The sequence below is a fragment of the Poecilia reticulata genome, chromosome 8 (genome assembly GCF_904066995.2).
Source record: "Poecilia reticulata chromosome 8, P_reticulata-male-v2, whole genome shotgun sequence".
Classification (NCBI taxonomy): domain Eukaryota; kingdom Metazoa; phylum Chordata; class Actinopteri; order Cyprinodontiformes; family Poeciliidae; genus Poecilia; species Poecilia reticulata.
The window spans coordinates 20,591,980-20,616,493 of NC_088837.1; the positions used below are offsets into that span (position 1 = coordinate 20,591,980).

The following is a 24,514-nucleotide window of genomic DNA, read 5'->3' on the forward strand; positions in this document are numbered from 1 at the left end:
CACACACCGTGAGACCCACCTTCCACCACTCCTCATTAGAGTCGTCTGTGACCTGCACCCGATCGCCAGGACTATTGGAGGAAAAAACATGAGAGTTTTTAAAAAGATGCATGATTGGGATGAGGGGAAAAAAAGGTGGAGAAGGAGACGAGACGTGGGGATACATGGCAGACAGATGAGGCACTGCAAGAGCACAGAAAGCGAGCTGAGCTGAAGCCCAAAAGATAACATTATCTAACTGACAAAAAGCTGTAGAGCCCATGGTTACAAAGCCACATCAGTTAAAAAGCGCCCGAGTCTTTGTGTCTTTTTTTACAAAGGTGACAAAGACACGGGAGTCGTAAGTTGTACGTGTAGGACTGTGCAGTTCCTGCTGCAGCGCTGATGAAAACACGGCTCCGTCTGCAGCCGACCCAACCTGGCCTGCAGTTTTATTGTGCTGCCGGGTTTTGATGAGACCCTTTTGTGCAGCTGCCACTGTCCCAGATACACAGGGAGGAATTATGCTCCAATTGCTTGTCTGCACATCAGTTCTCCTGAGTGTCAGGACTGAACAGTGTGTTATACAGTGAGATGATATCATATATCATACAGTCATAATCTCAACTCTAGAAATATAAGTAGAAATATTGTTCTGGTAATTGTTGCTAAAACACAGTTATTGAATGCATTTTGGAGCCACTTTTCCCAACAATGAGAACTTTTATTTTCTTTTTTTTTTAAAGTTTATTGCTATATCTTCAAGGTAACTGTGGGATTAACCTACTTTAAGCCATGACTGTGAAAACTCCAGCTATGCTTGATGGCAAGAAGAAGAAGCACTTTTAATGCAAAATAAGACAGTGGCTCCAAATCTACAACATCATCTGCCTATATTTTTATTATTTTTGCTGACATACATATCAACATATATCAATAATAATTTCTTGTCTTAATATGTCTCATTTTCTTTTTGTGCTTAGAGGAGAAATGAATGTCTTTCAGATGTTAGTTATTTACAGTATATAGGTTTTTGTTTTGTTTTTCAGGTTTGATAATTCTGATACTTTTAAGCACCCACTGCACAACATGCTATTATGGTCTAGGCACGAATTAAAATGCATAAAATGGTGAAATACTTTTAACTTGATAAAATCTCTGACTTGCCTTTTGAACAGAACTTTGGCATAAGAACTTCATCAGGACACCAGACTGACTTAAAGTCATGTTTTAGCCTTCTGATGACAATCCTTAGATTATTAAACAGCGTTTTTGAAACTGAAGCTATTGTAGGACATTATGTGATTTTTTCTTTTGCATGTGAATATAAGTCAAAAGTTCTTGAAAGTAATCATTTTTCCTGCTAGTTTAAATCCCAGTGAGCTTTTGAAATGAATGTTCTCTTGTCTGTTTTCTTAGAAAGATTGAAAAGACATTATTCTCATTTGTTTTCGAACTCTCTTTCTCCCCAGAACGCACACAATAGGTTTAGAAAAAGTAAAATTTATTTTACTGAAGTGGATCCAATGAACTGTGCAGTTTCTCTGAGTTAAACTCTCGATGATTAAAAACTCAGAAGAGAGAGGGAAAGATGGATGGATGGATGGATGGATGGATGGATGGATGGATGGATGGATGGATGGATGGATGGATGGATGGATGGATGGATGGATGGATGGATGGATGGATGGATGGATGGATGGATGGATGGATGGATGGTTATTGAAATGTATTCTCAATTCTTATTAGTGACAAGATCTAGTATAATAATTATGTTTTTATTGGAGTATCAATGTTGTGTTAAATATATTTTTCATATATTTTTGATTTGATTTGTACTTATCTCCATCTAAAGTACAAGATTGTTTGCTAATTAAGTAAAAACACGGTCACTTCAGATTAGAAAATAACAAAAGAGTCAGAGTTAACTGTTTATTTCACCTCATTTAAATTTAAAATTTAAATGGATTTTGTGCTTCCTGTTTTCTGAGTGAATCATGGGAACTGAAATAAAACTGGACTGCTGTCCAAGCCGGTTGTAAAGTTTTTCATCTTCGCCCGTCCTGGGAGAAGCACATCCCCCTTTCTTTAAATTCTGCACTCATACACTCGGAGCTGGATCACAGATGGCTCTTAACAGTCTCGGTGCTTTGCTTTTGTGAGAGCTGTCCTCTAACCATCAATACAATCTCAGAATACCCTCACATCACAAGGTCTGCCCACAATCCTCTTTTCTCGTCCTTCATCTCTCAGAACTTCTACTTTGATTTTTGCCCTTTGGTTGTCGTGGCTATTTCTTACTTTCACTATTCTGTGCGATTTCCTTCCTCGTCTGTCTTTCCTTTCTCAGTAGCTCATCATCTCCATCCTCTCCCTTGCTTGGAGCACAGCTAATCTACGCTACTTCTACATGGGAGCAACAAAGGGATCCAAATTTATAATTAATTGTCCTTAGGGGCGCCCTGAAATTGTCCTCTAAAACTGACGGGGACATTTTATCCTGCAGGAATAACCACCAGGGCAAATCATAGGGAGAAACTATAAACACAGACAGCAGCAAAACATGCTGACACACAAGCACATGTCCTCACTTGCGGTCATGTAGTCACAGAAACCCCCCCCCAAAAAAAAACAACCTTTTGTTGTCTGGCTTTTACTCACTGTAGTTCCAGGTCATTCAGCTCCTGAGGCAGGAACCTGTAGAGTGCTACATAGGTGTGGATGGAGTGGACTTCAATGCGCTTGGGCACCTGGATACGGGGTTATTCGGGATGCGAGACAGAAACGCAAACGCCAGAAATGAAACAACAAAGGCTGACCTTCACAGAGTGGCTGACTGAACAGAGCTTTACCTTTGAACTGCTGTCCTCTGCAGGAATCTCTGCTTGCTCGCAGCTCTGCTCCACCACCTCCTCCATCTCTTGCTCTGGATCGGCGGCATCTGGATCAGCGGTGTCTGGAAGCGGCGCGAGAATTTCTGAGAAAGTAGCGAAAAATAAAAAGACCCTTTTTTTATTATGCGGTTGAATTTATTTTTTTTTAACAAGCAAACAAATGAAATATCTTTCTCATGCAGGCAGTCATGCACAGGTAAACGCAGCAGAGACATTGACCCACACACACACACAGCACATTTCACATACACATAGCAGCGTTTACCCCCTGTCTCCTGAGTTATCTCCTCCTCCATGCTGCACTGTCTCTCCTCACCTCCCTCCCCCTTGAAATAAAGAGGAAACAATAAAATGTTAGCACCCAGCTGCCAAAGACAACGTACATTTGCTCAACAGATGTATAATCAGTTTGTTGTCCTCCGTTAAGAATACGATTTTCTGAATCATCTCAGCTGACTTTGCCAGAGACGATGATGGTAGAGAAACTGGGGGTTTAAATTTAGGCAGGGAACATTGAAATCATAATTATACATAAGAATACATCTTACTGTAAGTGCTTAATGGCAGTCTTCACCGTCAAACTGAAACAAGCAGTTGTCAGGTTTAGTGAGCAGTTACTAATTCACTTAGTGGTGGATTGATTTGGATAGATTTGCTCCCTTATTAAATGAAATCATTAGTAAAAACTTCTTTTTGTGTTTTTTTTTCCCATGTTACAAACTAACATGGGAACATTTAAGTGAAGTGTGGACTGTAATGGGTGATCGTACAAAAAGATGCAACAGTGAAGGAGAGCAAAATAAATAGTGCAGACATCTAGTGTATATGGCAAATATTAGTACAAAAACAAAACATAAAAATGTGTAAACTTCTTAATGGTGGAATGCAGTCAGTATGAAAAAAATGAGAGAAGCAAACAACTATAAACATGAAAAGCAACATTAACATTAACATAAACGGAACAAGAGATAGTCATTCAACAAATCAAAACACAAAAGAATACACTGTAAAACAGTTGAATTGCATTTACTTGTGTCTATCTTCTACTCTTTAAGTCAAATAAATGTAGCAAGTGTTAGATTTTTAACCTAAATGTGTGAGTTTCCGAAAGATAAACGTACAGTAGTAAGTTGTGTTAGCTTTTTATTAATTTTGTCAAAGCTCCAAGGGTTGAACAAACTAGAGATTTTGGGTTAGCCAGTTAATAAAATTGAAAGAAGAAAAAGCCAGGAGTGGGAACTATTTCCCAGAGTGCTTAGCGGCTCGTTTTTGGACCCTGAGATGGAAGTGTGTTACGTTGATCTGACTCTTATGTTTTATTAAGGTAAATGTTTATTTTAATGCAACTGACAGTTTGCAAAGCTAGGGCATAATGTTCTGTTCACACTAAATGTTTTTATTTTAATTTGACATTGTGAGTAAAAATGATAGAAAAACGTATACTCTAACTAGGAGAGAAAAACAATGTTAGACAACTCGTCTCTTGTTGTTAAATCAACTTTATAAACTTCAATTTCTGAGTTTAAACCAATGCAATTTTCTTGTTTACTTAACTTGCATTTTCAAGGCAGCAGGTGGACTTTCACTGCTGCCTTCAAATGTTTTACAGTGTAGTAGTGACCAGTTTCCCTCCTATGTCCATTTCTACAATGTCCTAAACCTCTTTATTTGACATTTTGAATTGTTTTGGCTAAATATTACATTATGCTTCACGTTTACACCTTTAAAAAAAAAAAACATAAAATGATTCCGTAAAACTCCCAGTAGAAATTTACAACGTAGTAAATGTTCTGTACCATGAATTTGTATGTATGACCTCAGTACCTGGTCAGTGATTCAATGGGACCGGAGCCATCAAACCCAGTTTTATGGCTAAGACACACATTCAACTGTCCTCTACCCTCACTGACAGGGGAGTTGATGCCGTACCAAGCTGCGTGTTGGCGATTCTGATAAACTGCCAAAACTGGAACGGCTCATCTGTGCCAAGGACGTCCCGTAGCGTAAGGCGGCATACACGGGGTCTACACGCATCCGCGCAGCCTCTGAAACCACACACACCACACAAACACACATTTACGCCTGAGTAAAAATCACACCCATAAATTATTAATTAACTCCAAGCTTCTGCTGCAGACACGCCACAATTAGGATGACACGCTGAGATAATGCTGTACATCACAGATATTGTGCCTGTGAGAATCTGGAGGAAGCGGGCTAAATATAACAGCAGTAATGCATTCAGTCCCGGGCCAAAGTGACCCACTTAACATCTGAAAGTGTGCAGCAGCCAAAAGTTAAGAAGACATCAAGACAGTCTAATAACTCTACTGAGTCTTAGTTTAAGGGCTGTGATATATCTGGAGCTGTAGTGAGTACAAAGAGAATAAGATAAGATATTTAAAATATGGAAATCCCCTCAAAGTCTTCATCTCTGCGTTTCATGTCGACTGCAATGCTCAGTGCTACCGCAGCATATTCTAGGTTAGGAATGAGATTTTCTGCTCCTATTTCCATCCACCTCGACATAAGTGGAATGGAAGGCAGAGGGATTTTTTTTTTTTTTTTTTTTTGCTATAGTTGCACATATGTTTGTGTGCAAGTGTGTATGTCTGTGTAGGATGAAGCAGCAACGATTTGCAATTTCATACCGAATGAAATACCACTGTGCTGTCATCAGAAAAATTCACCGGGAATCCAAAAAATTGAAATTCTGACACAAGACTGAAATCAGACGAGTATTTAGGGGTGAACTTCCCTGGAGGAAGTGAAATAATCACAGAGGACTAAATAAACCTCGCTCACAGACTTTCAGCTTCAGACAAATCCCTCTCTTATACCAGGGAGAAGACCTTGTTTTTTATTTTTTTTATTTGTATCTTTCTGAACAAGTATCTGGCTGTCTTTTCTTTCTGTAACCTTAGCATCTAAACATAAAAGTTGATTCTTGTTTTAGCATGTCCCACATTGTACTGTCAAAACAAGACTGCGACCTAAAGCACCAACTGTCCTTCACCATACTCTTGGAGTTCTCCACTTGTCAAAGTAAATCTGCTGGGTTTCTCCTTGGCGCTCAGACAAAAATTATAATTGGTACACCGCCAGACAGGACACGAAAAAAAAGTCATGTTCTTAATAAAGCTAAGAAAAGGTTTCACAAATTACAAACTGTGTTTCAGAGTCCTAATTAGTGTAGTATACATCGGCCCATGTCTGACTAGTAGACGTTGCATTGTTTTGTGCCCATCATATTTTAATCCCAAAACATATTTGTTTTCAAATAGGCAATATAAATTTTAGGAAATATTAAAATGAAATCTCTCTTTAACACTGATGAAAACCGTGAAGTAGATGCAAACACCAGTTGTGATATTCTCGCAGTGTTTACAAGCTATTTGTAGTTTATCTCTCACTCTGTCACATAAAAGATTAAAAAGAAATGGAGGCTAAATTGTTTTATGCCTTACAGTTATTAGCTTGCATGACGAGAAGCTTTTATTTGTTGACTATCAGCACTGCAGAGAAACTCATACATACACTGCTTCCTCTCCTACCACCTGAACCATCAATGAGAACGGAGTGGAGTAGATAGTAGCACACAGAAAACTTTAATCATCCTACCAAATCATACGCTAAGAGCAGTTGGATAACCGTTTGTGGGACGGACTTTGTTTTCAAGAGAACCATTTTGACATTTTAATACCATAGGATGTTTTTACAGTCTTAACAATATCATAGTGATCAAGAGTAACATTACTTCTGTATTTTCGTAAGTAGCAGGACATTGTGAGTTTGACAGATTGCAGACTCAGCAGGCTTTGGCAGAAACCCATCCTTTGAGGTGATGGAGCTGCCGGTTGATCGTATCCTGATGCATGAGTAGTACAAAACGTCCCAGCATGAGATGCTGCGACTTAGTCAGCACTGTGTACTTCACACGAGGTGAGGCGCTACAGTACCTGCCAGGGGTGTAACGACATATAGTGATATGAAAACTTGTGATATTAAAACACCACAAAACGTCTTCTCAGACTGAAGTGTCTCGCGAAGCCCCTGGCCAATTTGCTGTCAGTGTGTGACTTTGATGAAAAGCCAGGGAGCTGACAGGAGACATTGGACTCACATAAGTACCTTGGTGTTTACCTAAGCAATAAACTTGATTGGAGCCACAACCATGATGGTCTTTACAGAATGGACTATCTTCTGTGAACAATGAGGTTTGATGAAACCAAATCATCGAGTGCTGAGACAAAGCAGTTAAATGAGCTCAATCGGAAAGCCAGCTAAAGGTGTGAAAATAAAGGTAAAGTGTTGTATAATATTTGTGTAGAAAGAACAAGGGAGTAGAATGTTGAACGCCACAAGATCAACGTTTTATTTGCCATCACTGTTTCGTTTAAGTTTTTTTTTTTTTTTCCATTTTTATGACTGAAGTGAACTCCTGAAATCTAAAGTTAAGTTATTTGAGTCTTTCCACAATGGCCAAAAAACTACTGACTGAATTTTCAGCAGACTTTATCTTAAATGTAAATCTAACTGTTGTCAATTCAGCAGTTTAGGATGTGAAAGAAGTTTATCTTCAGTGCAGACAGAGCGTCTGCATCGTGTAGATTGAGGATAAATAACGTTAACCTCATGCAGCAACAAAAGTTCAGCGCATATGGCATTGAAATGCAAGGCAGATCGGCTGAAGTGTAACAGGAGCATTAGTTTTTTTTCCAATTAAATCAGTGAAATTGTATCTCTACTCATTCTTGTAAACTCGGTATTATATCACTTCATGAGCTGGCTATATCGTTACACTCCTCCTCGCTACCTCTGTTTTCTTCCCCAAGGAAAACAGCGGCTCATCAAAAGATAAAGAAAAAAAGGAATATTTTGGAGTCCTGTTAGGCAATGGTGTAAAAGCAGAGCTTTGGAAATTCAACGTGTGTTCAAAACCTAATTTATGAGGTGCAACCACATCTCAGGAGAGAGTTGGAAAGAGCTCATGCTGATCATAAATTAGGAAGCATTTCAATGTTTATAGAGATTTCAAACATGCAAACTGCAGTGCCTGTCTTTAAGCTTCAACAGTCCGGGGTTATACGACGCAAATCATAAACAGATAAAAAAAAACATAAACATCACAGCTTGTAAATGTTTATTCACATACTTTCAGAGTGCAGAGCATCCACCAGCCTCCCAGAAAGGCTGAAGTTGTTCTTCTCCTTTATCTTTTTCCCACTTCATGCTTCCGTGGTTGTAAGGTGAGAGGGAGGTGGCTCTGGGTTTGTTACGGTACAAATGGAAGCGCACAAAAAAAATCTAAAAATACCCCAAATCACTAGACAGAGCAAAGTCACAAACAAAAGCACAGAGACGCAAACAAACCTGTGCACCCACTGTAACAAACACACACACACACACACACATACACACATGCACGCAAGCACTCTCCGAATGCTCACCCTGGCTTGGCTGAACTTCCTTGACGACAGCCAATTGGTCATTGACGAGCATCGGCGAGCTGAAGTTTCGCTTGAACGCTCCGGACTAAAGGAGGAGAGAAGAAAGCAGAATGACTTTTTCAGCTTCCATTACTTCCTGTGTACAGATCTGGAGCATGGGAAAATGGACTCGACTGCAAAGCGATTTTAGGAGCCCAATAAAGTCATATGAAAATAGCTGGATCAAAAACACAAAAAGGCACACTGACGAGCATGAGAGCGCTGCCAGAGCCGAGCACCTGCTGCGGGAAGAAGAAATTATTTCTGTGCTTATCCGCTGCCTACGATGGTGAACAATAAATTCACTCGACGACTTTTGTGTACGCATTGCTTAGATACAAGCATGGACAAGGACGCCTGTGTTTGTGAGTCCCTGTGATTGCAATTTCACACTGAATTAAGCACAGTAAGTGTCTCAGCTGAGACCAGTTTGTCTCTGTCTTTACTTGCAAATCTAGACGCGCTGAGTCTCTTTGCCACGTTGAGAAAGAAAACTAAATGTTTCTCCTTATAATAGGATGTATTTTACCTTTCCGTGCCCTTTCCACTACCATGCATCTCCTCCTGATTGTAGAAAGCTGTCAAACTGCGGTGAGCCGTCTTCAACAAAGTGCTCTTTAAATGTTCACAGTTGCTCTCAGAAGGTCTCGTCTCCTGCTGCATGCTAATGTTTTCGCCTATCCACAAGAAAAGTTACTAGATATCAAACTTTGAAATCACTGGAGGGAAAATTTGTAATTCCCTTGCATAGTATGTTTTTTTTTGACAACCAAATCTATGTATCATTGCAATTGATAACGGTTTGGTCTAAAATAATTAAAAATGTCAATGTTTTTGACAAAAGTCAACCACTATAAGTCACGGCTTGTGACATCTGAATAAATATTATATGAATATGTCAGCAGTTAGATTAAATGTGGTTGGATATTAGTACCCAGATCTGATGACTAAACTGATTATGACTTCGGATTGGAGTGATGTATTTATTTTTAACAACTGCAAGAAAAATAAAATCACAACAAAAAAAAAAACCCGGTGGTAAAGCAGTACAGACCTCCATCGTAGGAAAAATAAATGATTCTGGTCGATAATGTGACACGAGGCAGCGAAATTCGACAGGACATGGTGAGGTTTGAAAGGGAGCAGCAAGGGAATTTTGCAGATATCCTACAGAGATTGTGAAGCACTTTCATCTAGTCTCTGACTTTTTTCCTGACAGACACTTCAGATGAAGATCAGACAGAGGGAGAGCAGAAGCTGCAAAGGTTTCAACCTTACTTGTTTGAGTTAGAGTTTTACTCAGACTCTCCACAAACCCGCAACAGCCTTTCTGGGTTTTAACTAGACCTTCCATATTTCATTTACTGCTGCAAAACCCAGATGATTCTGGTTCTGTTCAAATAGGTTTTTCCATAATTCACTTGTTACATTGAGTATAAGAAGCGTTTGCATGTATTAAATGAAAAAGTAGTTGTGTTGCTTATTCACATTGCTTCTCATTTCTTCTTCGGGATTTTGTTCATCAATTGGTAATTATTCTAAATAAGCTGAGGGCTTAAAGTCTAATTTGTATTTTTGCTTTGGCTTTGCAGTGTGAGGCCAAATGTATGTTCTGAAGGTAGATTCAGTAATTAACACCTCGACTCATGTTTCATTTTTAATATTTTTTTAGGTTTTTTAATGTGGAGCTTTTTGTTTTAGTTAATTTGGTCATATTTTCCCCACACTTGTGACAAGGAATCTATAGTATGGGAGAAACTGTAAATATATATATATATATATATATATATATATATATATATATATATATATATATATATATATATATATATATATATATATATATATATATATATATATATATATATATATATATACACTGCTCAAAAAAATAAAGGGAACACTTTAACATTTAAGTGTTATACTGAAGTGTTCCCTTTATTTTTTTGAGCAGCATATATATTTAATAATACAGCATAAAATCACATATACCTTCCCATGGCATTGCTGCTGCGAGAGTTCTGATGTGCACCACAGGTGAGCAGCCATCTTGCATGTTTTACACCGCAGAGCTTGTTTGGAGTTTCCTACAGAGAGGGTTAGACAAAGAATTAAAGACACGGAAGACGAACATTGATGTAGCCACCATGAAAGAGAAACTAAAAAGAAAAACGCTGAAGCAGCAGGGTACATAAAGTGGCCTACAGATCACAGCAGCAGCTCTGTGTCTTCTCAGGTTATCAAGCTGTATTCTGTCGCATCTGCAAACACTAACAGCTTATAATCAACAGCTCTTAAAATATGGCGAGATTGAAAAGCAGCTGGAGATATTTCAGACATAATCGATTTAGGAATGATTCATCAAGTGTTTTCATTTTCACTTAAAGTGTTGGAATGATTAAAAAAAAAAAACAGTCTCCAGATGTTTTCTTCCTAATTTGTTTTCTGATGAGATAATCACTATTTATAATGTTTGTACGCATGAAGAGGCCAAAACCTTTTTTTATTTTAGAACCAAAGAAGAGTAATTTCTGAATTTGCTGCAGATGACGATAACATCACCAAGCTACTTAAGAAAGAAGGGGGGGAAATTAGAGGGTTTTAAGAAAGCACAGTTTTTACTTTAAAGAGGAAAATTGATTCTACTTAATCAGCTTAACAAGGAGAAAGGAGGCTAGACTTTATTTGAGGACTGCTGATGAGTGCAGCCAGGGCGAAGTGATGCATTACATATGTAAACCCCACAATGCATGCAAAACAACAGCCTGGACGCAAACACAGGGGAGCAGGTAGGAGGCTGTAATCAGTCATACTGACAGGAAACGCATTTAGGAGAAATACTAGTAGCTGTTAGCTCATAGGAGCAGCAAGGCAGAGATAAAAGAAAACTGCACTCAAGCTGCACTGAAGAAAATGAGTCCGTTTTAATTAAATGTCCACTAACTGGAGCCAAAACAAATCTGGTTGTTTGAAAGTTTGTCAGCTTATAAGAAAACAGTTTGATGTGTTGCATGCATTCTTTAACCTTCTGTTTAAGGTTATCTCTGTACAACTTTCCCAAGGTTTTAAAACTACAAGCTAGACTTTTTGTAAGACACGTCAAACTGACTTTCGACCTCTATAACAGCCTGTTATTGATCCACTTTAGGTTTTCTTGCTATTTAGTTGTAAAACATTAGAGTCTCCCACCCCAAAAGTAAGCTGCTGGGTCTCTGATGACCTTTAATCATTTTTCTTTAGTTCCCCGTTTTGAAATCGATGTTGTCCTTCACCAGTGTTTCCTAATATTCTGTGGAGCAAAAATATATATATATATATATATATATATATATATATATATATATATATATATATATATATATATATATATATATATATATATATATATATATATATATAAAGGGTTTAGAACACTGCCTGGATTTAAGTAAAATTTTGCAACAATAAAACTCATGGTTGAGGTTTGCGAAAGAGGTTCAGGTCAAATTGGAATGTAACTCAAAACATTCACATTTTTTGAACATATGAATGTTTTTTTCAAAGTTGTTTGCTAATGCCTGCTGATCAACTTCTCTTCTGCCTCTTGTGATGCCACTGACCTGAGTACGCAAAGCAGAAAGACCAGTTTCGTTTCTCAATGCACATTTTAACCTCAAAGTGTTCAGTTGCACATACATTCCTACATCCCCCTCCACAAATGGTCATCAGTCTGTGCCAAATATGGCGACATGGAATCGTGTAATTTTGTGGGAACAGTTTTAGCACCTTACCCACTATCATGTGCTTGCAGTGCTGGCAGTTGGTGGGCTTCCGAAAGATGTGGTCCTGAAAACAGTGGTTAATCTGAGCTCGGGGAGGCTTTGCAGGCAGTGATGGAGAAAGGCTGAGAGACGGTGAGTGGGAACAGATGGAGGGGTTGGGGCTAAGAGACGGTGAAATGGAGGGTGAGCGTTCGCCAACGAGAGGGGAGCCCGGTGGCAGTGGTGGAGAAGGCGGTGGTGGGTCAGTGATAAAGTCGGCGGGCAGGCGAGCGTCGCTGTAGGACCTCTGAAAGAAGTTCTCCACGCTCTTGCTTCGCATCATGGTCTTGAAGGACAGCGAGCGTTTCAATCTCTGGAGCTGCACACATTGACGAAGACAGGAAGGAAAACAGAGGATAAACACGAGGTGAGCAGGAGGCAATAACACATGCTGAATGCACCCTCAGGACAGCACAAGCAATATCCCAGCATCCATAAACAAAACGCCGCGCTCGCACCAGTTCTCAATGGGAAAATGGGGTGACTCATAGCACGCGATATTACCTCATGTGAATAAAATATTAATAGCGAAGTTTCAAAGTTCTCTTAAGTGAGACAAAGTGTTCCTCATACGATTGGTTCATGGTTAAACAAGATAAGCCAATTCTCTTTATGACCACCTGCTGTTATATATTGAACTCTGCTGCGTGTAAATGGTTTTTCTTCAGTAGTGGTCAAAGGGAGGCGCCGTCATTAAACGAAATGGGTTTACGCAGTGTTATCATGTGTTATCAGCATGTCCAAGTGATGCTGGTAGTACAACCGACGACATAAAAGGTTTGCACTGAGAAAACGAGGCTAAATCAAAACATTACCGTAAAATTGTGCTGTGTAAAAGTCTTTCCTAAACCCTCACTTAGCAACCCAGGTGAAAGTGAAAGTATACTTTAGTATACTTCAAACATACTTACATTTGTGAAAGTACATTTTAAGTATACTAATTATTAAGTGTACTACCTATACGTATATCTGAAGTATACTAAAAATACACTTGTACCAATTTCGAAATTAGTACACACTTACACATAATTGTACCAAAATACACTTTTAATGTATTAAATAAAAGTATACTTTAAGAGAACAAAATGTTATTTTGTTCACTTAACATAAACAGACAAAGAAGACACCCAGAAATGTTTTTCCACCCCAGGCATCCAGTCATCATCAGTTCTTATGATGTCACATACATGGCGAGTCCACAACGTCTTAAAATTGTAAGTATGTTTTTATTTGCCATTTTTCTGTTCTCTTTAAATACAAATACTTTCTCTGTTTAATTGCTCTATTGTTCTTTTTTGTAGGTTCCTGTAAGGTGCAGTGAACGGGAATGTTCTGTCGTTGATCCTCACTTTCATGTTTCATTGTCACACTTAAATTTTCATGTTCATTGTGTTCACTTTTGATGTGTAAACTGATCATTTATGTAAAGTTCATAAAGTTGTGAGTAAAATTGGACAATTTTAAAATGTCGGTAATATAACAAAATATTTGAATTACCTTTGGCATCTTGTGTAATTAATCTTTCCATGTAATTTTAGCCTCAAACAATGTAAGTACTGTAGTGTAGTTATGCATGTCATGTACAAAATAGGTATGTAGGAATAAAGACTTTCACAAGTAATTAAAATTGTAGTTTATTATCAATAGCAGGAAATCAAAAATAAAAATTAAGTGTAATTTAAATATATTTTGATATAATTATATCAAAATATAATAATAAAGCTCTGAAATATGATGTTTAAAAAGTATACTTTAAGTACACTTGAAGTTGTTCCAAAAAAGTACGTATAGTATACTAAAATATACTATTAGTTGTAATTTAATACCATTTAAATACTACTAAAGTATACTAAGCACAAAATTAGTTGTTCCAAAATAGTACAGTACAGTACTAAAATATGTTAAAATTTAGTATACTAAAGTATACTTTTTTTTCACCTGGGAAAAAATTCCTAAAACATTTTGATTTGGTGCCAAATGGGTTGTTTTTTTAGGACTTTCACTGCTTCCTTCACTTGTTTTAAGAAAAAATATTTAAGAAGAACCAATTTTAAGTCACATCTTTTGGCACTTTGTTACAACCAGCTTATCATAAATACATTCTGATTACATTATTTTTTTCTTTTACATCTTTTACTAACATTTACAGTAATTCACTAAAAGTTGAAAAGACCTGCAGCAGTTGATATGTTGTTACGTTTTTTTCAGTGTTTTGATTCTGGTTCCTAAACCACATAATTTAAAAAAAATAAATCAATCAGTCTTTTTTTGTCCTCCACTTTCCTCATTGTTCTGAACAAATATTAAATTAAACATCTGTGAAGAACCTCCAAGGAGCTTAAAGAACCATTGATTAATACCATTTTACAATAGAGCAAACCCTCGCTCCTTTGAAGCAATTTTAAAGAAATATGCCATATAAAACTTTGCACAAGGTCTAACAGAACATAAAGACATAACTAGCTGTTGCTGTATTTCAAAAGCAGAAAAATCCTACATGAGCTGCAGCTGCTTGGCATTGATTGATGGACGGACGTTTCTAGGAATTTGCCCGCAGCTTTGCACGCATATGCTCATGATGCGCACTGACATGCCGCTTCAGTCAGCGAAGAAGCTGTCCTCTTGCAGGGGAAGAGTGGCGTTGCACACACACACACACACGCACACACACACACACACACGCACACACACACACACACACACACACACACACACACACACACACACACACACACACACACACACACACACAAGCAGACACACAGACAGATAATCAGAGCAATGCAGACGCTATGTGCGCAGATGCGCCGTCTGTTTGCGCTCGTTCTGCTCGGTGCCAAACTTAATCACTTTATGGGGACATGTTGTTTGCAGCTCGGTGTGTCTGGTAATGAGATATGAAGACAGTTTGTCTATTTAAGAGTATGCATCTGTGTGTGGGACACATGGAGGCTAACGCACAGAGACTAAAGAGTGAGTGCATTTGCTCTCTCCATATGTTTCCTGCATAATGTCATTTGGATAATATAACCTCATTAGATTAAGCCGATGAATACTCTGCTTGCCGTGAACTGTTACAGCGCTGTTTGCACTTAGGGGTTTGCTGCTCTTGGCGGCCCTTTGTGGCTCAATCTTTGAAATGTAACCCAGGTATTTTTAACATGAATTCATAGAAAAAAAGAGAATTTAAAAAGTATTTTTCCCATTTACCTTCATGTAACTTATTTTCGCTGTCTTTTAACAAATATCCAACCAAGGACTGGGTTTGAAAATTAGCCCGTGACTAGAAAACCTACGTACATTACAATGGTTGCTCTGTTTATTATCATGCAACATTGTTTAATGTGCTGTCCTTAACTAAATAAATTTGAATTGCATGCGTTTGATGTGTCATATTCATATGTACATATGTGCCTGCTGCTAGCTTGTTCTAAATGAAAATTAGCACTTTCTTCTTTGATTTCCACTTTTAACTTCCAATGATTCACTTCCTGCTGAGGAACCCCCTGGTGGTTGATGAAAGATCCACAGAAAAGCCGCACCGGGCTATAAGCCACATGGTTCAAAGCGTGGGGAAAAAGTAGCGGCTTATAGTCCGAAAAATATGGTACTCATTTATTTATGTCTGTCCATTCATTTGTGGGTATGTTTCCATTTGCATATTTATCCAAGTCAGTTTAAAAAAACAATCTCTTTCAATTGAATTTATTTCTTTTCACTTTGTGATTAAAAACTGCCCCTGAACATTGTTGGTAATAATTAGATTTTCATGCAAACAACTGAAAGAAAACAACAACAAAGTCTGTTCAAAGTGGTTGTTACTGATTGCTCTTGTTGTTGTCCCAGCCTCATTATTAATGCTTAAACAATTAATTCAGTTCAATTGATCTATAAAGGGCTAATTCACAATAAAAGTCGTCTCAAGACACTTTGTCAGACAAATGGATCTAATTTATATACATAGAAATGCACAGAGAATCTGTGGGTCTAAATAAATTCAGTTTTATCACTCCCTTCCAGCCATCAGTCAATGTTTTTTAAGTCTTTAATATTTTTATTTATTGCACTTATTTTCCCTGGCTCTGTCTATTTCCAGCTGGAGCCGAGCTCATAATCAGAGCAGACGAGTGGTAGCATAACAGCTCCCGCTGAAGCACATGTCTCAATTACTGTCAGTGTGCAGCTCTAAAAAGCCTTCCCGTTACCCTTCATTTGAGCATTATGTGAGCGGATCCTACTATGGAGTCCAAGCCAGAGTGACCTCACGCTCCAAAGGGAGGCATCGCTGCGCCATCTCGCATGAATCTCTGTGACAGGTGAGAAGATCACATGGTAAGAAGAGAGACGGGTTCAGAGGAGGCATTTAACACGTGAACAAAGTCGCTGTGGCAAAGCCGTGTAACTCGATTTCATACAAATCAAGTCAGCGTTTTGAATGTAGCCAGTAATAGAAAGGTTTTCAGGCACAGAAACCAGAGAGGGTGATTCTTGCTGATAATACCGAAGGGGGGGAAAATCATCAAATTTGTCTTATTTTAGAAGAGAAACCGATGCTTCAAAAGCATGCCATTCAGAGCCAGAGCCATTATTGAGGTGCATGTTTCCCCTTAAAGTACTTTTAGACACCGCATCCGTCTTTTACACAATCAGTGGCCAAAGTCAAAGAGCCACAAATGACAAATGACAAAGTAATGTTTCCTGCACTTTTATCTGTAAAGCAACAATTCCTGCATTAAGCAGTCTTTTGTTTGTACAAAACAAAAGCCCAGATTCACTTGGACTGCTCCGTTTCTGTATTTAGCTCCACTTTTTGCAGATCTTTTCCACCTGGTACGATTTTTATCTGAGGACCGCATTTAGTGGCGCAAACGAACTGAACAACTGGAGATGTGTTGCAGTATGTGCAACGTGCCTCACAATGGATCTGGGAGAAATTACATTCAGTAAATTTCCAAATACAAAAATAAATAACATATACATGTCTGCTTTGTTTGAGAATCCTGCCCTTGGCAATCAGTGCAATTTACATAAATATTCATGAAAGCAGGCAATTTTAACATAAATGAATCCAGAATGTCTAATTCAAAAACAGAAAGTCTGAGTTTGGACAGTGTAGAGCTCCTAAAAAACATTAGGGGCAGGTCTTCTTATTAGTAAATCATTAATCAATGCGTTAATAGCCATTTCATCTGGTTTAGGGTCCTACGGTGGTGGAGCCAATCCCAGCAATAAGAGATTTTTGTGGTCCAGTAGTTGCTTCTAAAAGCATAAAAATCACCACAAAAATACCTTTATTTTATTCTTCTGACACAAAAAGTCTTAATGCTGAAGGGAATCCAAGTTCTCATCTCGCAAGAACTGCATGAGTCCACCACCAATCACATACAGTACTCACATGTTTTCAGTCTAAATGTCAAAAATCAAGGCTCTGCAAGAAGACAGCAGAGTCTGAACATCCATAAATCAATAATAAGACTTTTGCCGAACACAGACATGAGCGTCCGTTAAAATTTAATGAGGTCAGACTGAGATATTTCTGGAATGTCTGGATGTGTCTAGAGGTCACAACTGAACAATAAAGTGTTGATTCTATCAGGAAGGTGCAGACGTAAACGACCTTTCTCCACAATATGCTGACGGCTTTCAGAGATCTCTAGAGTGCATTTTATTCATTGAACGTTGAATCGACTAACTCTCACACAGTTTTCATATGCAACTGCAACATTAAATGCGCACAAACAAACAAATGCTTTTACTGTTGACGTATCGGTCCATTTTTGTTGCTTGGTTGAACGTCTTTTAGAGAATGTTGAAGCTCCCACCGCCCGCTTTTCAAATTCCTTCAGTTCATATTTCGAAATATCAATCTCCACTTATAAAATGTGGAAATATCCCTCTGTGCCATTGGAAGAAAAGTGGAGGTTCAGAATATATTGAGGGGAGGGGGGGAAGAACCACTGGAGTGGATTTACTCCTCCAGCTAATCCAATTAGATCAGCATAATGTCCAAAGTGCTTTTTATAAGAAAGTCCACTTATCAGTGTATACAGGCAGTAAAGTTCCCTTTAACCAGCCACAGTCAAATACGTGCTCAACGTCACCGTGTCCGACCTTCTTCTAAGTGGGGATATTTCAGCCTTAAGAAACCAACTTTGGTGTAAATGTGCTGCGAAAGACAGTCTCCTGGCTCACACCAATTCTAGGTCAGTGGAAGAATATGTAGTTTAAAGGGAATTATAGCTCTAAAGTAGAACACAGAATTTTAACTTCACCCTGTGAACACAAAACCCAAAACATAACAGCGTTTCTACAAACGTTCACCTATCATAAAATCAGCTTCAAGCCTGTAAAAATAAAAAAGAAAAAAATGAAAAAGAAAAGCTTCCTTCAGAAGAAAACAGTGTGTGGACTCATTCCGTGTCCTAAAATTGGTTATTATGCATGGCTGGATGGCAGATTCCTGCTATGAATATGAGATAAGCAATGCATAATCACTGGCTGCCTCCAGTGTTCTTCTCCTATCACAAACGCCTGTACACATGCGATCAATCAAGCTCATTCACGCAGAACAACACACACACACACACACACACACCATCTCTCTCCATTGACGTTTCAAGGAATGTTTAATGGAGGAGAAACTGATAGCGCCAAGTATCTTTTCTGCCCTTCTGACCTAGACTCCAATATTTCAGTCTCACACCTTTATTGTAGTGTCAAATCAATAACGATCACAGCAGTGAAGGTGCGATCATTAATTAAGAAAGACCTTGGCCTCCTTCAGCTGCCAAAGATAATTATGAAAATGTGATCGCAGTGCTGTTTCTGAGCTTTCACATCAAGTTGTCTCTGCTGAGTTAACCTTAACCTGCTTAGATACAGTTTCTTTATTTTTATTTTATCTAAACATTCCCCAGATTGAATGACGCATGCGGAAAATTGAAAATGTACCGACGTGACATGTAAAGCACGCTCGAGGTCGGCACATGACACAGCGATATCACGTTGCAGCCCTCCCTGACTCACCGCCTGCATCAGTCAAATTCGGTGTCGCTGCCTCTTCATTCGGGGAGGAAGTGAAGTGTTCGCTAACGAGATCTGAAGTGAACTTAAAAGAGCGTCCTTTCAAAGAGCCGTTTGATTCGGTGGCAAACTCTGGAGATCAGAAACTGTAGTCATCTGTGTGATGCAGGTAGATCATTAGCAACATCTCAGCTGAATGACTGAATATTGCACTGTTGTAGGTTAAGTTTCCTTCCCCTCTTTTTTTTTTTTAAAAGGATGAAGCTAGACCTTCATGAGGTCTCTAGATTTCCTTGGAGCCAACAGAGTTCTGCAGGCGTCTTTGGTCCCAAGAGCTTCCAGAAAATCCAATTTAATTCCACCGGCAGCACAGAGAAGTTTGTGTCTCAGCAGCTACTGGATGGGTTGCTGTGAAATTTGCAACAAACTTTAAGGAAGCCCTCAGGAGGAATGTAAGGGTTAGTGATGCTGCAACATTATTTCATGCGCACACATACACACAGAGAGGGGAAAGTGTCCAAGATGAAATTGCAGTTTGTGTGTAAAAAGATTGCTAACTTAACTTGAATTAACAATTTGTGCAAATTATACAATTTATTCACAAAATTTTGTTAATGGAAAATGAATTCAAGTGGTTTAATATGGATTTGGGGTTGTTTAGATATGTTTGGGAAAGGATTTGTCTCAAAGTGCTTTAATAAATATTTTATCTTTCACCATTTTTAGATGATGTAAAACTGTTAGGCTTATAAAAAGATACAATGTATTTTCTTATGAGTAAAGTGATCTTCTACAGACTTTGAATGCCACTAGAGAGAAGTCCAATTTTAATGATTGTAATTACAATATCATGTAATTTAGATTTGGAATTGGAACCAATAGTCACTTTCACACATGGTGAATGTCCTCCATATTTTACCACCGAGCCAGCTGTGCTGAAAGGCTGTGCTCAGTGTGATATTTTTTTTTAAATGAATAAATATTCGAGAGTGCACACTAGATAATTTGTGAAATTATCGTCATTTGGCGAGCAAGCTGGGAAAAAAAAAAGAAAAAACATTGGGCCTATCAACTGGAGAAATGGGCAAACACATTTGGTATTGTTGTTGACAGTGGTCAAAAACTCCCAGGCGTATTATTTACATGAGGAGAAAAGTGGTTTACCTGTTCTCACACTCCTCTCATGAAACGCTCAAACGGCATCAAATACCCTGAGAGACCAAACAGCTCTCAACACAGACCAACATCACCGGCTGCTGTGCTCACATTCCTGCCAGCGTTGGCAGCACATTGTTGGATGCTGCAGAGAAAGTCCACACTTTCTGACTGTCCTCTGAATCGTTTTGGCAGCATACACAGCTGTCCTTGATTTATTATTTCTTTCTTTTCTGATATCCATCTATGTTGGAATTTGCTGCTGGTGGATTTCTCAGAGCATCTGCTAGTGGAGCCTCTCTCTGCCAGTCTTTTCCTGTCCAATTAAGACACGGACACATGTCTGAGTCTGATTAGATTACTTCAAAATTACCTCCTGTGGATGAGATTTATATTTCAGAAATGCTCCTGATTAGGTGTTTTAAATAGACATGGGACTGGGTCTTTAACAACGCATATTATTTCAACCCTGACAGATAATTTGCAAGTTTTCCACAATAAACTCCATTTATAGGTACAGATTTAAACTTAAGTGCCAATTTACTTCAAATGAGGTTACAAAAGAATAAATACTGCAATTTATTTATTTATTTTTACCCAAAAGTCGATCTGCTTTTGTTTTGGACATTTTTTTGTTAGTTTTTTTGTCTTAACTTACTCAGGATTTTAAAATATAATGCTTGTAACATTTTAATTTTTGGTGTCCATGACTCTGCCCTCAGCCGCTGATGAGAGCGGTTCTTCTCTCTGGTCCTACTCAAAGTTGGAGCCAACATAGCTAGCACCAGGTTATCAGTTCTCGTGCCACCAACGTTTTTGGTGGTAGAAACTGAAAGAGCTGGTGTAAAACAAGCACTAGTACCAGATTAGCACTGGAACTGGTTTGGAAAAACTGGAACTGACAGGAAAAACACCAATAATGAGACAGTTTCTGTTGGACACTTTTTCTGTGGAAAGGGAGATGCCCCCTCCCACTGTCACTTCATATTTCGTCAGGATGAGGGATTGCGGCAGCATGAATGACTCGTCAATCTGTTGGTCTCGTTTAGATAACTTTCTAATAGCTGACATGAATCTGAATATACTATATTATAATTCAAATAAAATTTGTCGACGTAACTGGATGAAATTAGGATGAAATAATTTTAATTAGTGCCTTGAGATGACTTTTGTTATTATAAGCAGAGCTGTAAAAAAGCATTTGCCTCTGCAAAGATTCCTTCCATTTCTGCTGTTTTGTTTTGGTTGAATTTGCAGGTTCAGATTATCATGCAAATTTAAAAGCAGATAAAGAGAAGAATGGTAAATGCAAAATGCAGTTTTTAAATTATGGCTTTATTTATTATGCAAAAATAAATGAGTAGAAATAAATCTTTTACATCAGTGTGAAAGAATTCTGACCCACAGTTCTTTGCAGGATTGTTTTAATTCAGCCATATTGATGGTTTTTGAGCATCACCTGCCTTCTTAAGATCACACAATAGTGCCTCCACTGAGTTTAAGTCCAAACTTTAACTAGGCCATTTCAAAACATGCTGTCAGACAAGCTTTATTCTGTAATTTCCTGCTGCCACAAGGCTGATACTCAGGCCTGGATGTTGCTGGTTACAGAAATTAAAATAATGTTTTCAACCAGTTATTTCATAGAGTGATTATTTTTTCAATTAGGTCCAAATTAGTTTGGATATGCGCTTTTTAAAAGGCTATTTTATTTATCTTTATTTGACACACAAAAATTTGCTAAAGTGCGACAAAATGCAAAACCAGAACAAGTCTGCAGAGGGTAAATACTCATCTCCCACTCTACACTGAATTAAAGTGAATTTCAAACAAAGCAGTGGAATTCAGGCAAGGCCACATTAATCAATGTGAAGAGTGATGCACTTAACAAAATCCGTGACTTTGTCATTAAAGATATAACGTAGTTAAGCCAAAGCCGGCATTCAGCTCATCTGAACACCAATCGGTTCTGCCTGGAGTCGAATCACCGATGATTTCCTTTGGTCTCAGCTGGCGAGGAGGGTGGATATGGAGCGGATCGCCCCCGAGTGAGCACAGTTAGCTGGCAGCAATGTCAGCTTCTCATGGAGGACATCAAATATTTAGATGCAGCACAGAGCATCCAGTAGAGTGTCTGACTGCATCGCTTCGGAGTGTCACTTTGCTTCAAAAGTGCAGCCTGCAGTGTTTGTGCGTGGGCATCGGGAAGAGGCATGAGGTGGAGACAAAGACTCCACTCAAGGGAAAGTTGTGTCCATGAAGCAAACTAATGAGCCAGCGTTCTGCCATTAAAAAGCAGGCATCGGGAAAGTTTTCACAGCTCCACGTCTTTGTTTAAACAGTTGAGTCAACAACTCAAATGGCATCGCAGGCACTTTATAATGAGTCCAGGCTCCTGACAGGTAGGCCTGCGTAGAGGAAACAATGATCTACAGCTGCATATTCAAGTCAAAATCTGCACTTGTAAAGCTTTCACTTTGTGCATATTTCTGTGTGAGAAGTGAGAGACGGGATAATTATTCAGCAAAAAAGAAGAAAAAGAAAAAAAACATAGTCATGCACATGCAGAAGCTTTCAAGGTTACAATTTATCTTTAGCTATTTGTACCAAGAATAGAAAATTAAAATACCTCTAAAAAAAATTATAAATAAATAAAAATTTAACCGCATGTGTGTGCGTGTGTGTGTGTGTGTGTGTGTGTGTGTGTGTGTGTGTGTGTGTGTGTGTGTGTGTGTGTGTGTGTGTGTGTGTGTGTGTGTGTGCTGAAGAAACGTACAAGAGAGAAAGTGACATCAGACGTTACGTGGGAGATTACAATGACGCAGGCATAAGAATACAACTGCATTTGTGAAATGTTGTCACCTCCATTTCATATTCAATTATAACAGCTCTGAAAAAATAAAATCAAATAAGAGACGCTAAAAAAAACATGATCAAACAAATTTCACTATTCAGCCAATTCCCATCGGATAACGGAGGGAACAGTTTGCAAAGTTTTGACTGAATTTAAGTGTTTGTCCTTTTTTCACGTTTCAAGAGGAAACATACATCATCTGAATAGTAAACGACTGAGGAATTTGAGCAACTTGCCTTGGATGTCATCGGCTGGATGGGCATGTTGTTTGGGGAGCGCTGGAGCTGCGAGTCGCTCTCCATCTCACTGTTCTCAGTCATCATTGGTACCGAGCCGATGCAAGCAAGAATACAAAAAAAAAACAAAAAAACTTTTAGCTCCTCAAGCTGGGTTCAGTCGGTGGGGTATTACTGCTTTATGAGAAAAACCGGCAGAGAGCAGATCCACGTCAAATGGAGAGTGCGCACTGCTGCTGCTGCTGCTGCTCCTGCGAGGTGACTCTCCACACCAATCACACGCTTATTGGGTAAATTGGAGAGTGGTGCAGCTTATACACCAGCTGCTTATGCTTTATTTGTATTCAGGCCATGCGGGGACATGCGTTCAGCAAAAGGCTCTGTCTCCTCTCTGTATTGCCCCGTGGATCGTCCTCCGGCGCGCACCAGAAAGCTCCAGTGTGGCACAAATTCCGTTCTCCAGGTGCCAAAAATCAGCGCAGTCTTGCGGTGTGAATCTCAAATCTCAAAACATTATTTTTTTAAAAAAAACCCACACACACACATAAAATAAAAGACTCCTCCGAAAGATTTAAGGCGATCAACTGGCTAAAGATTCAAAGCGAACTCTGCAGTTCACAAACGCACAGACATAATTTTAAGCGCAATCCGAGACACGCCTTTCCTTGCGTCTGAGGCGCACGATTGGCGGATTTCAACCCTCAATCAGTGCTCATTTCATAGAGAGATCATTTATTTTGAAACGACATACAAATTTTAAGCCAATTTGCCAGCAGCACATTGGCAAATTAGCTTGTAGAGTCTTGAATGTCTTGTACTATAGGCAGAATTTGTTTTTATTAAAACGTCCGTGGTCATTTTAGTTATGTTAAACCAAATTTGTTTTGGGTCCTCTAGTAATACTACATGCCATATTCTAAGACTAACACTCAACAACACATAGTGCAATTTACACTCCACTAGCTCCATGTATTTTATATGTGGCAGCCCAAAACAAAATCGTCTATAGTTTTATACGTCATTTTTACGTCTCTATGCATTTTTATTTTATTCCAACAGCGTTCCATACAGGATTTCCCTGTGC

At 38.6% G+C, this 24,514-nt stretch overlaps 1 protein-coding gene and 1 long non-coding RNA gene across 3 annotated transcripts in view; one reads left to right on the forward strand and one right to left on the reverse strand.

The window, feature by feature from the left end:
* LOC103469421 (SH3 and cysteine-rich domain-containing protein 2) overlaps positions 1-24,090 on the reverse strand; it is a 30,518-nt gene extending 6,428 nt beyond the window's left edge. The window contains exons 1-9 of one of the 2 annotated variants that reach the window (XM_008417078.3): positions 23,431-24,090; positions 12,133-12,481; positions 10,355-10,449; positions 8,324-8,408; positions 4,803-4,918; positions 3,139-3,199; positions 2,832-2,956; positions 2,641-2,729; positions 20-71 (exon numbers count right to left, since the gene is read on the reverse strand). In XM_008417078.3, the coding sequence (XP_008415300.1) occupies positions 20-71; positions 2,641-2,729; positions 2,832-2,956; positions 3,139-3,199; positions 4,803-4,918; positions 8,324-8,408; positions 10,355-10,449; positions 12,133-12,481; positions 23,431-23,517 (1,059 nt within the window). In that variant the 5' untranslated portion in view covers positions 23,518-24,090. The remainder of the gene's footprint in view (positions 1-19; positions 72-2,640; positions 2,730-2,831; positions 2,957-3,138; positions 3,200-4,802; positions 4,919-8,323; positions 8,409-10,354; positions 10,450-12,132; positions 12,482-23,430) is intronic. The other variant, XM_008417079.3, reaches the window with a different exon arrangement.
* LOC145552599 (uncharacterized) lies at positions 12,489-13,658 on the forward strand. Its single transcript, XR_014088698.1, has 2 exons — positions 12,489-13,376; positions 13,464-13,658. It is a non-coding gene; the product is annotated as an uncharacterized LOC145552599 (long non-coding RNA).
* Positions 24,091-24,514: the final 424 nt, after the last annotated feature.